This window comes from Halichoerus grypus, chromosome 6 (genome assembly GCF_964656455.1).
Source record: "Halichoerus grypus chromosome 6, mHalGry1.hap1.1, whole genome shotgun sequence".
NCBI lineage: Eukaryota > Metazoa > Chordata > Mammalia > Carnivora > Phocidae > Halichoerus > Halichoerus grypus.
The window spans coordinates 161,188,691-161,205,258 of record NC_135717.1 but is presented as its reverse complement, the minus strand read 5'-3'; the positions used below and the strand labels follow the sequence as shown (position 1 = coordinate 161,205,258).

Genomic DNA, 16,568 nt, shown 5'->3' with positions numbered 1-16,568 from the left:
AATAAATGCAATGAAAGACACAAACGACATGCAGGTAGAGCGTAGGCAGGTGGAGGGTCCCCTTCTGAAAGGTCCACAGGCCTCTTTGGTTGAGACATATGGTCCTGGCAGAGGGAACAGCCTGTGCGGGGCCCTGAGGTGGGAGGGTCTTGGCCTGTGTTGGCAATGGAAAGAGCCTCCCTGAGCAAAGGGCAGGAGGCGGCTGGGTCCAAATTGTGTAGGACCTTGGGCCTTGGGGCTTGGGCAAAAATTTGGATTTTATTCTCCATGAGGGGAAGCTATTACGTGGAGTTAGAGTAGGCATGACATCATTTGATTTCTATTTTGAGATTACTTTTTTTGCCTGGATTGCATGGTGGGTAAGAGGGGACACAGGGAGATCAAGTTCATGGCTGTCCCATCTGATGCCCAAGTGTAAGATGTGAGGCCCTGGATGGAGGTGGGGTGGAGTGCAGTGGGCACAGGGCAGTGAATGAGATACCACTGATGATGGGAAAGATGCTTCTTGGCAGTGTAGTGGTAATCCTTTATACTTACAACTGAATTCCATAGTGCAGGAAGTTAAATCTGCTTTTCTTTCCTGCTATCAGTGCTGTTCTAACACCTTCTGGGAACATTGGTATGGCTTTTTCTCTTCCTAACAGATTATGGCTTAGAAAACATTTTTCAGCATTTTAGGAGTCTGTATTAGTGTCAGAATATATAACTCTCAATAAAGGAACAAAATGGTGGGGCCTTTGCAGCAGGTACATTCCCAAGGCGGTATGTATCTAGGGATAGCTCATTATTTATTAATTGGATTTATGGGGCTTATTCATGTGCTTCTCATTGTAAGGCTATATCATTTTATTATTTCTTATTGCAAGACTGGCTGCCTTCGGTAGGACTCGGTTACCACAGTGATGGCTGGTTTTACCACATCCATATTCTTACTTAATTTCTGATCTATTTATTTGCAGAACAGTCTCAGAATTCAGTTTCAATCCACTGTCTTAGCTCTTTGGCCTTGCAACTGCTGTCCACACACAATCATTGTATGAAAACCAGTCCCCATGCAATGTAGGCCAGTCATCGATTTATTAAGAAAAAACCTGGTTATTGTCGGTGATGAAGCAATGATATTAAGTGCTCTGCCTATTGACATCTTAACTCTTTTGTAGAACAAAAAACCTTAAGCATCATCTTCTTTGCCAAAATGTATTCCCTGCAGGCAGAGTGCTGAACAACCTGGCAAAGTCAGCAACTGAGAAGTACTTAAAAGAAAATCACATTTTGGAATGTGCTGCTGAAATTTCCAGCTTATTGGACAACAGCCCCCGTGATCAGGCTACCATGAAATACACCGAAGGTGTTCTAATGTAAACATATGTTTTTTTCTTGAAAAATTATTGTTTTCTGTACTAGCTTTTATTGTTAACATCGATGTTCTAACCCACACTTGTTAATCCATTTCCCACCTAACTGATTGGGTGAAGAAATGCCGAATGTTAGCACTTCCATCTCTGCTTCAGTGGTTCTCAACCAGGGGTGATTCTGCCCCTCAGGGGACCTTGGGCAATGTCTGGAGGCATTTTCGGTTGTCATGACTGGAGAGGTTGATATTGACATCTAGTGGGTAGAGTCCAGGACGATGCTAGACATGAGGTAGTACACAGGACGGCCCCACAACATACTACCAGCCCAAATGTCAACTGTGTTGGGGTTGAGAAATAGTGCCTAGTTTCTTATAAAGATATTCACATGTCTTCTTATATATCACCTTGAAGGTCTTGAATCTACCATTATAAACTGCTCTGCTGTTCTGTATCTTCCTATATAAAACAAAGGATGTTTATAAGAATTACTTTTTAAAAATTATTTTTAAAGATTTTTATTTATTTATTGAGAGAGAATGATAGAGAGAGAGCATGAGAGGGTGGAGGGTCAGAGGGAGAAGCAGACTCCCTGCTGAGCAGGGAGCCCAATGCAGGACTCGATCCTGGGACTCCAGGATCATGACCTGAGCCAAAGGCAGTTGCTTAACCAACTGAGGCACCCAGGCGCCCATATAAGAATTACTTTTGATAGCACAATGAAGTAGCCAACATTATCATGCCCAGTAAATACACACATGCCTTTTATTTTCAGGTTTGTTGCTGGAAACACTTCTCTTGCAAGAATGAGATTTCAAGAATGCTTAACTATCAGGAGAAGTTTATTTGGTGAGAAAAACATCCTAGTTGGAGAAATTATGGAATTTTTAGCAGATTTACTATTTTTTCTACCAGGAGATAGTGAAAGGCAAGTTTTTTTTTTCTTTTACAATTTTATTATGTTATGTTAGTCACCATACAATACATCATTAGTCTTTGACGTGGTGATCCACGATCCATTGTTTTCGTATAACACCCAGTGCTCCATGCAGTATGTGCCCTCCTTAATACCCATGACCGGGCTAACCAATCCCCTGTCCCCCCTCCCCTCTAGAACCCTCAGTTTGTTTCTCAGAGTCCATCGTCTCTCATGGTTCATCTCTCCAAGTTTTGAAAAAAAAGATTTTAAAAAATTATTTGAGAGAGAGAGAGCAAGCATGAGTGGGGTGAGGAGGGGCAGACGGAGAGAGAGAGAGTCTTGAGCACAACCCTGACATCTTGACCTGAGTCAAATCCAAGAGTCAGATGCTCAACTGACTGAGCCACCCAGGCACTCCAAGGCACATTTTTATAAAATATTTCAAATAGCGTGTCTTCTTCCCCTCCCCCAAACGCCAGTGGCAGGGAGACCTGGGGTTGAGCCACCGGGGTGTCTCACTTCTTTGGTTGTAGCCTTGTTCAGAGACCTGAGGGGCTCACCATGCCTGAGAGTTGTGTCCCTGTCTATTTGTCAGGACACTGACCGTATTGTATTTGAAAGGAGCTCTTAAAGATTTTTTTTTTTTTTTTTTATTTATTTGAGAGAGAGAGAATGAGAGAGAGCAAGCACATGAGAGGGGGGAGGGTCAGAGGGAGAAGCAGACTCCCTGCCGAGCAGGGAGCCCGATGCGGGACTCGATCCAGGGACTCCAGGATCATGACCTGAGCCGAAGGCAGTTGCTTAACCAACTGAGCCACCCAGGCGCCCATGAAAGGAGCTCTTAGCCCACAAACTGCGTAGAGGTTTCGGCAGTAGGAAACGTACAAAGGAATATGATGTTGTGTTTCTCTGCATCACTCCCAGGCCTCGTGAGGAAGATGGACAACCGACCCTTGAACCACACAGGTTTGCACTGCGTGGGCCCACTTATATATGGCCTTGTTTCCATAAATACGGCACAGGACTATACATGCATTTTTATCTTCCATGTGATTTCCTTCATAACATTTTCTTTTCCCTAGCTTACTTTATCGTAAGAGTACAGTATATAACCCAGAGCATACAGATCTCTGCTGATCGACTGCCTAGGTTATCAGTAATCCTTTCAGTCAACAGTAGGTTATTAGTAGTTAAGTTTTGGGGGAGTCAAAAGATACTGGATTTTCAACTGCACAGGAGTCAGTGCCCCAACGCCCGCATTGTTCAAAGGTCAGCTGTGTTCACTTCCTGAGTCTGTGCAGGTCTCAGCTCCGTTGTCTGTGGGGCCACATCCATCGGTCTGCCTCCTGCAACCCCAGGCCAGAGCCGACAGTGTGTCAGACTTTCTCTCCCTGCTTTCCTGCTAACTCTTCTCTCCCCGGCCGGGAAGTCAGGGGCTCTCCTCAGCTGCCCCCCAACCAAGGCCTTGTTAAAGCTGTTAAAGAGAAAATTACTCATAATGATGTAAGCAGGCCAGGGCCAGGGACCCAGAGGGGTCTTGCGGGACCAGCCAAGAGGGTCCTTGGCTTCAGGCAGGATGGAAATCAACTGTGAGCCAGCAGGAGGTGAAAGCAGAGTGTATTGAAGATATATAGAGAGTGAGAGGTGTGTGTGTGTTGGGGCGAGATACAGAAGGAACGTCCAGGAGACTCGGAAAGGAAAGATCATGAGTCTCGTTTCTGCTTGGGGTCTGGGGGTTTTTACTGAGAGTGGTGGTCTGGTGTACATGTCCCCTTAGGCATCCAGGAACCAGTTAGAACCAAGACGAGGGCCCAGGTGTTATTCCTTGGAGCCAGGGGGCCTTGGCATTAAGATGTTTGGTACTGGTGGTCTGGAGTACGCGTGTAATGGCTTCGTCCAGTCGTTTCTCACCTGGTCCTTTCTTAGATGTTATCTGTTCTAGAGAAATCATTAATTCCTTGTCCCTTACAAGGACATATGTTGTTTGCATTATGAGGCATATATAGAGTGGGGTGGGGGTGCAGGTCCTAGCAAGAGTGGAAGCCAGAAAAAAGCAAAGGAGAAAGCAACTTTTTCTCTCATGGGGTCCCTTCACTTTCTCTGTCTCAGTAACACTTGTTAAAGAAAGGTAAGGTGGACTTCACTCAGGTCCTGCAGCAGGGTTTTGCAGAGGGGAAGAGAGATTGGACCCAACCCCAAATACAAAGAGAAGTTGGGCAGAGGGGTGTCGGTGGATGGAAAATTACCGAGAGGAAGCATTGTGGAGAGGGGATTCTGTCTCAATGGACCTAACAGGATTCTTGCTGAAGGCGGGGCAGGGGGATCAGACCTCACCTGATATGACAGGGGAAGGAGGAACCCAGTCTGATATTGAGGGCGATCAGACATCAGGGGTGGGGGAGTCTCCTTAAACTAACTTAGCAGGAGTCTTGCTAAAATTGGACAATGCTCAGATGAACACAGAAGTCTAAAAGTTGAGGCCTACTTGAGAAAGAGTGAGAAGAGCCTGAGCAGAGTTTGGTCAAGGAGAGATTCTTTGTCGGTTTCTGTGTTTAAGAGAGGGTTGTAGGTATTATCCTGTGGATGCCATCAGTGTTAGCATCTGCAGGGTCCGACCACTTCTCTTGACAAGTTGGTAGAGAGAAGGGTCTTTGTGAGTCCAGAGAGACAGATGCACCACCCCCTTCCTTTGGCTCCAGCTCACACCCTTTCCTAGCCCAGTCAGCCGACCGAAAGGCAGGGGACGCTCTAGGTTAAATTATGAAGTTGTGAAGTTTTGTTTTAGTAGTTTCTGTCCCTCTGCTCTCTGTTCCCTGTCTTGCTTTTCATTTTCGGCTTTCCACTTGCCCTCTTACCTCTCCCCAGGAAGGTAACCTCTTCCTGCATGCGTTTGCTCCCAGGAGAAATGTGATGTTGCTAATTTCTAACACTTAAGTGCAAATCCATATTTAGCCTTTCTAAGAGTATTTACCTGTAAAAAAGTAGCCCAAATAAGGGAGTGTGTAAGGGTAAAATTACAGGTACTATATAGTAGTGGGGACATGGTGGGCTCTGGGGTCTGAGTGCCTGGGTTCAAATTAGTAACAGCGAGAACTTAACATCTTGGTGTCTCATTCATTTCTTCATTGGTAAAATGAAAGTGGGGATAGTATCTTGCTCACAGGATGGTTGTGAGGACTAGGGGTTCCCGTATGTAAAGTGCTTAGCAGAATGCCTGACACATACCAAAAGAGTTCATTAAATTGAGTTCTTAGTATCACTATTTTGCTCCCCACCAGATAATTTTTTAGACACTGGATACCAGATAAGCCTCCTTCTGTTCCTCTTAAGACCAGCATGGTGAACAGAGACAGGACTCCTCTTTACAGAAGCAAAAAGCGTGACAGTAGAACCATTGCCTCGTGAAAGAAAAATCTAAACACGTAGCATACTGTCTGAGTCATCTTGGCTGTCCGGGCTGCCCCACCGCAAATCCAGAGCTGGTGGGGTGTGAATCACAGACGCTTAGTATTGCTCGTCCATTCCATAGGGATGGCCTCTGTGGCAGACGACCTGAGCCCTCACTGGCAATGGTCAACCTTCTGAAACAATGGAAGGCCTTTCTCCTTAGGTGACCACATCTTTCTTCTCTTTTTTTTTTTTTTTTTTATTTATTTATTCATGAGAGTCAGAGAGAGAGAGAGAGAGGCAGAGGCAGAGGGAGAAGCAGGCTCCCCGCCTAGCAGGGAGCCCGATGTGGGACTCGATCCCAGGACCCCGGGATCATGACCTGAGCCGAAGGGAGATGCTTAACCATCTGAGCCACCCAGGCGCCCGACCACATCTTTCTTAACATTAGTTAAGACCAGGAGATATTTTGCTGTGCAGCTTGACTCACCTCTCACACAGGTGTAGACCCTTTGTCCTGGTGGCCAGGGGCCCTTGTGACAGCTCTCACACACTACAGAAATGATCCGTGGGATCCTGAGGGCCTTGTAGCTTGGGGATGGGGAGGGCTGGATAAATGAGGTCAAATTAAAAAAAAAAAAAAACAAAAAACAGGACGGAGAGGAATGAATAAACTGATTAAGAGAAACAGTAGTATGTTCTCAGTGAAATAAATGCCATCTACTCTTTCAGTAAAATAAATGCCATCTACTCTTTCTTGACTTTGTATCCATTCATCAGCCACCTCTTCAAGGTCAAGTTTCTTCCTCCCTTCCCATTTACTGTCATTTAACTTCTACCTCTACCCAGCTCCATTTTGTCTACTCCAGCGAAAGTCATCAGGAACATGTTAAATGTGTCCCTTTGTAGTTTTTGATCTTGTTGGGCTTCTCCTGCTGAAGTCCCGAAACAACCCTCTCCTGGGTCCTGAGATACCCTCCCTCCTGACTCTCTTTTCTGATGATCACTGCTCAGTTTCTTTTGTGGGTTTCCTCTCTCTCCCTCCCTCCCTCTCTGACTCTTGTCCAAACGGTGGCACTGTCTTGGGTTCGGTTCATGGATGCTGTGCTTGGATCTGGTCTCAGTCTTAGCACCTCAACCTTACCTGTGCGAGGGCTTCAGCATGACGTGCTGGCTTCTCGTCTCCATGGCCTTCTCAGTCCTCCATCATCTACTGGATGTCTCCACTTGAGTATTTGGGCATTTCCGAGTCCACGTTCTCAAGACCGAGCACATCCACCCCCTCTTCCTGATGAAATGCATTTTCTCCCGTTTCACCCAGTGCGGACGCCATGGCGTCATCTTAATTGTATTTATATCAGTCACTATGCTAAAGACATTACGTGCGTTTTTCTCATTGAATCCTCCAAACAATTTGTTATTCTCATTTTGAATGTGAGAAAGCTGAGGTTCAGGAGATTAGAATGCTCGCCCAGCTTTTAGGTGGTAGAGCCGGGATCAGCATCCAGGGAGTCTGATTGCAGAGCGTCTCCACCTCGCTAACGGCTACCAAGCCGGCCTGACCTGAGAGCTCAAGCTCCTAACCACGTCACTCTACTGTGAGCACAGCGATAACCCAGCGATCTCAGCACTGGGCCCACAGCATTCAATGTGGTGCGCAGCCTCGGCAAGGTCTGTCTCATCCGGGCCCACGGCATCCGCTCAGACCCTCATGCTTCCATGGACTAACTCGCCTCAGTTTCCGCTCCACACTTCCAGGCAGGCGAGTTTTCTAACGTGCACGTCGGATCACATCATTCTCATAATGAAAACTCCTCACTGTTAAAGTCCAAAACCCTTAGGTTCACAGGCAGTGCCCTTCATGAGGGGCCGGTCCTTTGTTTCACTCTTCAGCCTCTGCTCCAACCTTGGGAAGTTCCCTGAGGGCAAGGATTAGTCTTACTCATCCTTGAGCCCCAGCCCTGAATGTTTGTTGAATGAATGAATGCAGTGCTTCTTGGGTGCAAAACTTTAATTAAATTTCTCTTTTCCAGATTCCAAAAGAAGCAAGCAATTGAATATTATAAACAAGTGATACAAATAAAGGAAAATACGGGGACTTTCACCAACTCCTCACTCGTCAGGAAGCAGCTGAGCATTAGCCTCAGTGACACCTTGTGTAAATTAGGTAATTGCTGATGTGTTTCTATTAGAAGCGGGTGACTTTTCCCTTTGACCTGCATACTTTGCTTATTTTTAAAATGTCTTTATTTTTGAAGCAGACAACTCCTGTTCCACAGACTTTCAACTTTTTTTTTTTTAATTTATTTATTTGACAGTGACACAGTGAGAGAGGGAACAAGCAGGGGGAGTGGGAGAGGGGGAAGCAGGCGTCCCGCCGAACAGGGAGCCCGATGCGGGGCTCGATCCCAGGACTCTGGGATCATGACCCGAGCCGAGAGCAGACACTTAACGACTGAGCCACCCAGGTGCCCCGACTTTCAACTTTTTAAGCTACTTGTTTACCTTCCCTTATTAGGAACGTGTCTTAGTCTGCTTGGGCTGCTAGAACAGAGTGCCACAGACTGGCAGGCCTGAACAGCAAAGATGTATTTCTCAAAGTTCTGGAGGCTGGGACGTCTAAGATCAAGGCGCCAGTAGACTCAGTGTCTGGGGAGAGCCTGCGTCCTGGTCCACAGACAGCTCTTTTCTCCTTGTGTCCTCACATGGTGGAAGGAAGGGCACCTCTTTTATGAGGGCGCTAATCCCATTCATGAGGGGTTCACCCACATGACCTGATCACCTCCCAAGGGCCTCATCTCCAAATACCGTCATTTGGGGGTTAGGACTTCAACATAAGAATTTTGGGAGGGGGGACACAAACAGTCCATAACAGAAAGAGATCTTCTTTTCTTTTTTCAAGATTTTATTTATTTATTTGAGAGAGAGCACAACAGGGGGAGTGGCAGGCAGAGGGAGAAGCAGACTCCCCGCTGAGCAAGGAGCCTGATGGGCCTCCATCCCAGGACCCTGGGATCATGACCTGAGCCGAAGGCAGATGCTTAACCTACTGAGCCACTCAGGGGCCCCAGAAAGAGATCTTCTGGAGGTCTTTCCATCCCATCTCTCACTCTTTTGTTGGCGGGGCATGATGCCCAACCACAGCCCTCTCCTGTCAGGATAGGTTTCCTTCTTCCTTCCGATTCTGTTTAAATCACTGTTTGTATAGGAATAGCCTGTTCACGCTTATTCCCGTGACACTAAAGTTAACAGGTGATTGAAAATCACAAATGGACCCACCTTTGATTTTACATATAGAATGTAAGACTCAGTGCCTCAGACCTGGCTCAGAGATTTGAAGGCACTTTCTGATTTAAGATAAAAATTAAAAACTTAAATGAAATGAAAGTTAAAAATTGAAAAAAAATTGGTCTTAAACCTAAGAGGGTCGGGGTTGGGTACCTTCACTCCTCTTGCTACTTGTTTCAATTATTTCTGTTTTGCTTCTCTTCACGGGACAAGTTCCCATCCTTTCTTTGAGTTTCTTCCACCAGAATGTTCTTATTGCCTGTGGTTTGTAGTGAATGCTGTTTCTTCCTCACTGGCACTACCGTTACTGAACCTAAAGTCGGTTTCGTCTGTCTCATGCCCAGTTAGCCAATCTAAGCCACCTGGTTAGAAGCAGAAAGCTTTTTTATCAGAAGGGCAGCCCGATGGGAAGGCAAGGGATCCGTCTTGAACCTGCCTTGTCTTTGTTGAGCGTACGGACAGTTTATGTGGGGCTAATAAGGTATGCGGGGGTCAGGGTGGGAACTGGATGGGCCTTGAAACTTCATGAGGAGAGGCTCAAAACAGAGATACTGTGCTCTGGGGACATCTGGGCTCCATCCAATGGTCTCAGAGCGTTACTTGTTGGCTTTGGGTCTGTAAAACAAGGGTTATCAGATAGCCTCCCTCCTTGGTTCCTGTAGCAAGTGCTGGGAAAAAGAAAACGGGGACAAGGTTAATGATTCTTGCAAGGCTGTAGAGGAATGTGCTTACGTGCAGCCCACGAGGTTACAGTGGAGGAAGGGCCTAGTGACAGTTCACCTAGATAAGGAAACTTATGCCCCGGTGAGGTGGAATTTATCTCCACTTGAAGGGCCATCCTCCAGGCTGACTGTTGACGAGCTCCCCAGAGGCCTCGTGAGAGAGGGGTCCTTCTTGCCAGACTCTGCTCCAGCCAGAGACCAGAGTGGCCTGGCCCTGTCCATCCCTGCCTCACTACTTATTTGGCCCAGGACCCCGTTAGCTTGCTCTGCAGATGGGGCCACATGGTGAGTTCTGTCCTCTGTCTGGAGTGTTGCTGCCAAACCTGGGAATTGAGGAGATTGGAGAGTTTGATTGGGGGCTGCAGATAATGCTGGGACAGCAGGCTGGAGGCCGGCCACAGCTGGAGGGAGGGAGGGGGTGGGGGTGATCAGGGCTGCGAGTCCCGGGGAGGGGGCGGGGTGCCTCCAGTGAGCGAGTTACCAGTGTGCCAGGTAAAGACCTCTCAGCCTGTGGGCAGCTTTATTTCTTCCAGTGGGTTAGACCAGAGACCTCAAGTGCCATGACTAGAAAATTTTGGAATACTGTCAGGGATCATGAAATCTCATCGCCACAGGGCATGGCCAACTTCCTTCTAAACAGGTTTTCAGCCCCGTGTGATTTTATCTCTCAGGACAGAAGTCTGGAGAAACCTTGATTGTCATGATCGGGGGGGTGGGGGTTGGGGGGGCAGGGAGCACGACTGGCATTTAGTGGGTGGAGGCCTGGGATGCTGCTCAACACCCTACAGGGCTCAGGACAGCCCCCCCAACAGCAAAAAATTATCCAGGTCCGTGTCAAAGTGCCAAGATTGAGAAACCCTGAGTTAATCAACCATTCTCCCCAGCGTGCATGTTTGTTGTCCGTTTTACAATAAAACACGATTGCTTTCAGCCTAGTCATTTGCTAAGGAGGAAGAAGGCTTAAATACTTGCTATCTGCAGGGAAAGATTATTTTCAGTCCATAGATTTAGGAGCACGTGCATGTGTATGTGTGTGTGTGTGTGTGTGTACAGTGTTTTTTCAGTAAGCGTTTCCAGGCTGAGTGCATGAAGGATTTTGTTTACAACCAGAAAATACAGTTGCAAATCTATGCAAAAGGAACTATACACCTAATCTGGTTGCTTTGTATTAATAGTTTGTTGCCAGTTGTGGTTTCTAGTCTATGATGTAAGTATAATATATTCGTTTGCTCTCAGATAAGAGGTTGATTAGCATGGGCATCACACTTACACATGGGAGCGCTCAGCAACAAGTAACCCCAGGGGTGGTTAGGACTTGGGGTCTATGTACCTAGCTTAGCAGGGGAGAGGGAAGTGGAGAAAAGATAAGGGCATTCAAGGGAAAAGCAAATTATTTTTTGGAAAGATAAATGAACCCTTAGGAGAATAAATGGTGTAGTTTGTAACAGTGTGTGTCTAGGTGTGGTGCTAGCTTCTTGTGTCCCAGGAGAGAAGATGTGAGTTGCCCTGGGGAAGGAATTTATAATGCTTGAGTCCTTTTGGGGGACTCTGCTTTTAGGCACATACAGGATTTTAAGAACTCAAATGCCTTCAGCTCAAAATATTATGTCATCAGGAATGTGGAATGCTTTGGGGTAGCATATCCGGATCCCCTTTGCCTACCTTTAATGGAGAATGTCTATCTGAATGGAATGTGCTTGAGTGGAGTCCATAAAATAAGAAGTAATCCAGAGCCACATATACTCCCGACTCCTCATCGCTCGCCATTGTAAACCAAGTCTTAGCCCTGTAGTAAAATTGTTAGGGAACGTTGGTCATCAGAGCACTCCTTTGACACAATGTAATTTTGCACTGAGGAAGAAAAGAACCATGGTATACTGACGATTAGCAGTTATTTATTCAGTACACATTTATTTTAATCGCTTTACAAATTGTAATGCATGGTGGAATTGTAAGGATGTTTTGTCTTACCCGACTAGTTTGTAGATCTGGGGTGGTTTGGGAGAATTATGCACCCTCTAAAGATAAACAAGCCTCCTACTGCCTCCCAGCCCCCAGCCCCCTGGGAGCACTCCGCATGAAGCTGCCCACGGGAATGTTAACACAAGTCATCGCTGGCATCTGCCCTGTGACTTTGGATTGGAGGCTCATGTATGAAACTACTGTTGTTCCCTTCATCTCCAGCTTGTCTCCCTTGTGGGGCCAGTTCCTCGGGTGCTCTGCAGTGGGCTGCCTATCACTTTGAAGTTGTCCCTTAGGTCCTTCAACATAAATTTTATGAATGCCATATGGCCTGTATTTCAATTCAGATCATCCTACACATACCTTCTAAATTTGGGAACAATCTGTCTTGGTCTTTTCTGGATGCAGTAACAGACAAATAGGTGGAAACAAGGTGCCCTGTGCTTGAAGGACTGTCCTAAGTATACCTGGGATATGAAAACAAAAGACAACTTTTGCCTTTCACTAGCTACTTACTTCGTTAGGAGGTAAAACAAGCCTGTAGTAAAAGATGTAACATATGAAAGGTTTAGAACATGGCCTGGGGGGAGGAGACTGAACTGGGTTTGAGTTCTCGCGTGGCTGTAATCAGGTATGGGATCCCAGCAAATCACAGCTTCTCTGGTCCAGGTCCGTCTCTGACTTTATAAAATAAGGGTGTTGAGTTCTTTGAGGCCTTCTGCAGAATTAATAGTCCACACTTAAATGTAAAGGAAGACAGTGATCAGTAGCAGGAGGTTTTTCAGGGAAAACCTCTTGGGAGGAACCCTTAAGGAAGTGGAGGGTGTGAACTGGTAGAGAAGGGGGCACTTCTAGGCAGAAGACCTGCATGAACAAAGATAGGAATAAAGAAAGATATGGAGGGGACAAATTGGAGGCTGTCATGAGGGCTGTGAGAAAGGGTGGGACACGAGGTGAAGAAGCAGGAGAGCAGGCAGTGTTGGGAGGAGGTGGCGGTGTGCCGGTCTGAAGGCAGTCCTGCGTGTGGGCAAGTGGAGATTTAAGTCTGAAGAAGGCTGGGGGGCCCGTGATCCTCTCGTGGGCTTATTCTCTTTGGGAGATTGTTTTGGAAATTATTTACAATTAGTTAGAGCTTCTTAAGGCTGTCGGAAATCTGTCTCCCAGTTCAGAGTGAAGCAAATTTCCTGTCCCTTGTTGGGGAGCAAGAATTCCTGTCCTCTCAAAGGTCCTCATAGCTGGACTGAGAATCAAGTCGACATGAGACAGAATAACAGGAGAAAATCAGATTTAATAGTGCACATTTGGGGAATCCACACAGACATAGAAATTCCAAAGACAAGCAAAATGAGGTATATATGTCATCCTGAACTGAGGAGAACTGGGACTTCAGCGGAAAGGAACACAATTCACGGGGACAATAAAGAGCAGATGTCTGGTTATTGGGTGTTTGCCCTGCTGTACCCATGGGTCACTCAGATTAAACTTGTCTCTGCTAACAACTCTTATTCTGGGTAAGACCCCAGTTTATTTATTTGAGAGAGAGGGTGAGTGAGAGAGAGAGAGAGAGCACAAGCAGGGGGAGCAGCGGAGGGAGAGGGAGAAGCAGGCTCTCCACTGAGCAGGGAGCCCGACGTGGGGCTCGATCCCAGGACCCTGGGATCATGACCTGAGCCGAAGACAGATGCTTAACAGACTGAGCCACCCAGGCGCCCCAAGATCCCAGTTTAGATTCTTCTGTGTAGTTGAGGGAAGGGCAGAAGTTTCTCTGGAGGCTGCATGGCCTTTTACTTTTAGGGAAGTAAGCACTGATTATTAAGGGTATTTTATTTTAAAAGATTTATTTATTTATTTGGGGGGACAGGGGGAGGGACAGAGGGAGAGAGAGAACCTTCAGGCAGACTTCCTGCTGAGCGGGGAGCCAGACACCGGGCTCAATCTCACGACCCTGAGATTACGACCTGAGCTGAAACCAAGAGTGGGATGCTTAACCAACTGAGCCACCCAGGTGCCCCAAGGGTATTTTAAATGTTAATTACTTGTGTTATCATTCATTCACATAACAAGTATTTACTGCACCTTAAAGCAGTAAAAACAGATTTTATTTAGGACTGTTGCAATAGGGGAAAATAGACCTCAGTACAGAAGTGGGCTCAACTCTGAATACAGCATGGGCAAGTGGGAATGTATAGCCAAGGAGCAGGGAGGGGGTCAGTGGATAGAAAACTACCGAGAGGAAACATCAGGGGTAAGAAATTCTGGCGCAATGAACCTAACAGGGTTCTGGCTGAAGGCACACCTGGGGTGTGATGGGGAATGAGGAACCTGATGTCCAGGGCGATCAGACATTGAGGATGGCTAAACTGACTTTGCAGGATTCTTGCTAAAACTGGACAATGCAGAGATGAACATGGAAGCCCAAAGTGAGACCTGGTTGAAAAAGAGCTTGGAAAAGCCTGGGTAGAGTTTGGTCGATCGGAGAATCTTAGGTGACAATCTGTTTTAGTCCCTGGGGATATAGCAGTGAGCAGGACGGAGAGAGCCCAACACTGCCATTACTGAGCTCACACTGAGGCAGACGACTGTCAGACAACTAGATACAGCACTGTGTAGCTGTGTAGTCCTACAGAGATGGTGGTTAGACAACTGGGTACACAGGAGCTTAACTGTAACTGTGGAAAATGCTCTCATGGCAAAATACAACCACTAACGGGACCTTGATCTGTTGGAGGGGGGGGAATACATTGGGGATGCTCATATTGAATCTGAAGGATGAGAAATTGCTTGCTAAGTAAAGAGGGGTAGGGTGGGGAGAGTCATCCAGGCAGTGGAGAACTTGCAAAGCTGGAAGGAGCTAAAAAGGCCAATGTGGCTAGAACGCAGAGACCAGTGATAGGGAGAGGGTGCCTGAGGAGGATGTCAGAGAGGTACTGGGCCAATCACAGGCCCTGAGGCCTGGTCAAGGATTTGGGGTGTTACCGTAAGAGCAGTTGGAAGCCAGTGGGAGGTTTTTGCAAAGCAGAAGGATTGTGAGAGACCTGGAGTCATCATTCCTTTAATGTAGCCATCATGAGAGATTTCTAACACAATATGCCATGCCAGAATAATTTGGTGAACCAGAGTCATGAAGAAGCTCAAAGGATCCTTTTTCTTTTTTTAGTGTGTGGGGGGAGGGGCAGAAGGAGAGAGTGAATCTTAAGTAGACTCGATGCCTAGCTCAGAGCCGGACGCGGGGCTCGATCTCACGACCCTCAGATCATGACCTGAACCAAAATCAAGAGTTTGATGCTTAACCGACTGAGCCACCCAGGTGCCCCCAAAGGATCCTTTTCTGACACTCATTTTCTATTTCTTTCCAGTGTGAGTATTGTGACCTCTCAGACTGTGAACTCCCAGGGGGCAGGGGCCTTGTCAAAGCATGAGAAGGAATGCTAGCCATAGGAAGGGCTCTGCCACCGCAGGAAGGGTGAAGAAGTGCATCGACAGGTCCTTTCCGGGTATTTACACCATTCCCGAGCATCCAACAGAAGGGGTGGCTGTGCTCTAGGCCAACAACATCGAAAGAAATGACCCAAATTGCATTTGAACCTATTGAAAACAATTGTCTTTAGTAGACTTTCCATATTTTGATTTGGATTATAGATTAACGCTGATAAATTGCTAGCTTGAAAGTCTTGGGACCTTCTCAGTCTCTTATTAATACATTTGATCAACATGTAAAATCCCAGTGTAATCTTCCAAGCTGGAAGATAGTGGGTTTCCAGCCAGGATAATTCAGATTTTAATTATAGCATTTTTATGCATGAGATTATAGTAAACACATACTACGTGATGGATTTGTGAGGGGCAATAAATTCTACATTTTGTTTCTTCTTCTCATTATGGTTTTTGTGAGGCACTTATTCAAAATGAAATCATTCCATGTAATATATCCTTTACAGCTTGTCTCCCCCTCAATTTCAATCCGGTTTCAAGACAAATCGCAACCTACTAAAATAGTTAATTCTAGAGATTTTAGTATAATCCTGACTATGAAAAGAGGATTTTTGTGATTTGCGTTCCAAGCTACCTCTGACACAGAGCCATCCTCCTGTTTTCCTTCTCTAAGTGCTTTAAATCCGCCTTTTGAGAAATGATTTCAGTGGGAACGTGGATTTTCATATTCCATTATATCAAGCTGAGTGTTCTGTACTGAATTATTTATTTTGGAAGAAGTATGGTCAATGAACTTTATGTTACTTGCTTCTCCCTGGGATTCTTTTAAAAAAGAAATGCCAACCATCTCAGTCAAATTTAGAAGGAAGAAATTAAACCAAAGCTCTGATGGGTGACTTTCAGTAGGGTGAGTCAGTTCTCTCTCCTCATATGATTTTTAAATGCTCAGCTCAGCCATGGTCCTCTTCTCTACAGTGGTAGGTCCCTTAATTCAAAAGGTCAGGCAAGTGATATAGACAGACTGCATTTTATTTTAACTTAAACATATAAATGTAATTATTTCCCCAAACTTTTAAATTTAGATTCAAGACCTTTTCCCCCCCCCTTATAATTGGGTCCTCTGATTGGAATTAGATGTCGTCTTTCTCAAGATGCATCACCCACAATTTCCAGTTTTGGCTTCTGTAGGGTGAGACCTTAGACAATAGTGGTGCAGTCTATGCCAGATCCCTCCAGATTGCTACCTCTTTCTTCCCTCAACCTTTTACTGTTGCCTTGCCCCAGAATTTGAAAGAATTCCAAAGCATTCAGCCTGTTTTTCATAGAAAACAACTCTCCTTCGTTTCACACTAAATATCTCATCAGTTTATACTAAACTTAATTTAGTTACCAAAATGAGTCTAACAACCCAGTTGACTCTTGGTTATGCTAGAACCCAACAGTGAGGAACGGAAGTCTGTCAGCACAGCAGAGATGAGTCTACTAGCTATAGGCACTGAGTGTGTC

The 16,568-nt window shown here is 46.0% G+C and overlaps 1 protein-coding gene across 5 annotated transcripts in view; it reads left to right on the top strand.

The window, feature by feature from the left end:
* Positions 1–16,568, top strand: part of LOC118542926 (putative tetratricopeptide repeat protein 41) — an 86,934-nt gene that overhangs the window by 63,926 nt on the left and 6,440 nt on the right. For all 5 annotated transcript variants that reach the window (XM_078076490.1, XM_078076492.1, XM_078076491.1 and 2 more), the window contains 3 exons: positions 1,211–1,358; positions 2,128–2,280; positions 7,692–7,825. In XM_078076490.1, coding sequence (XP_077932616.1) covers positions 1,211–1,358; positions 2,128–2,280; positions 7,692–7,825 — 435 coding nt within the window. The remainder of the gene's footprint in view (positions 1–1,210; positions 1,359–2,127; positions 2,281–7,691; positions 7,826–16,568) is intronic.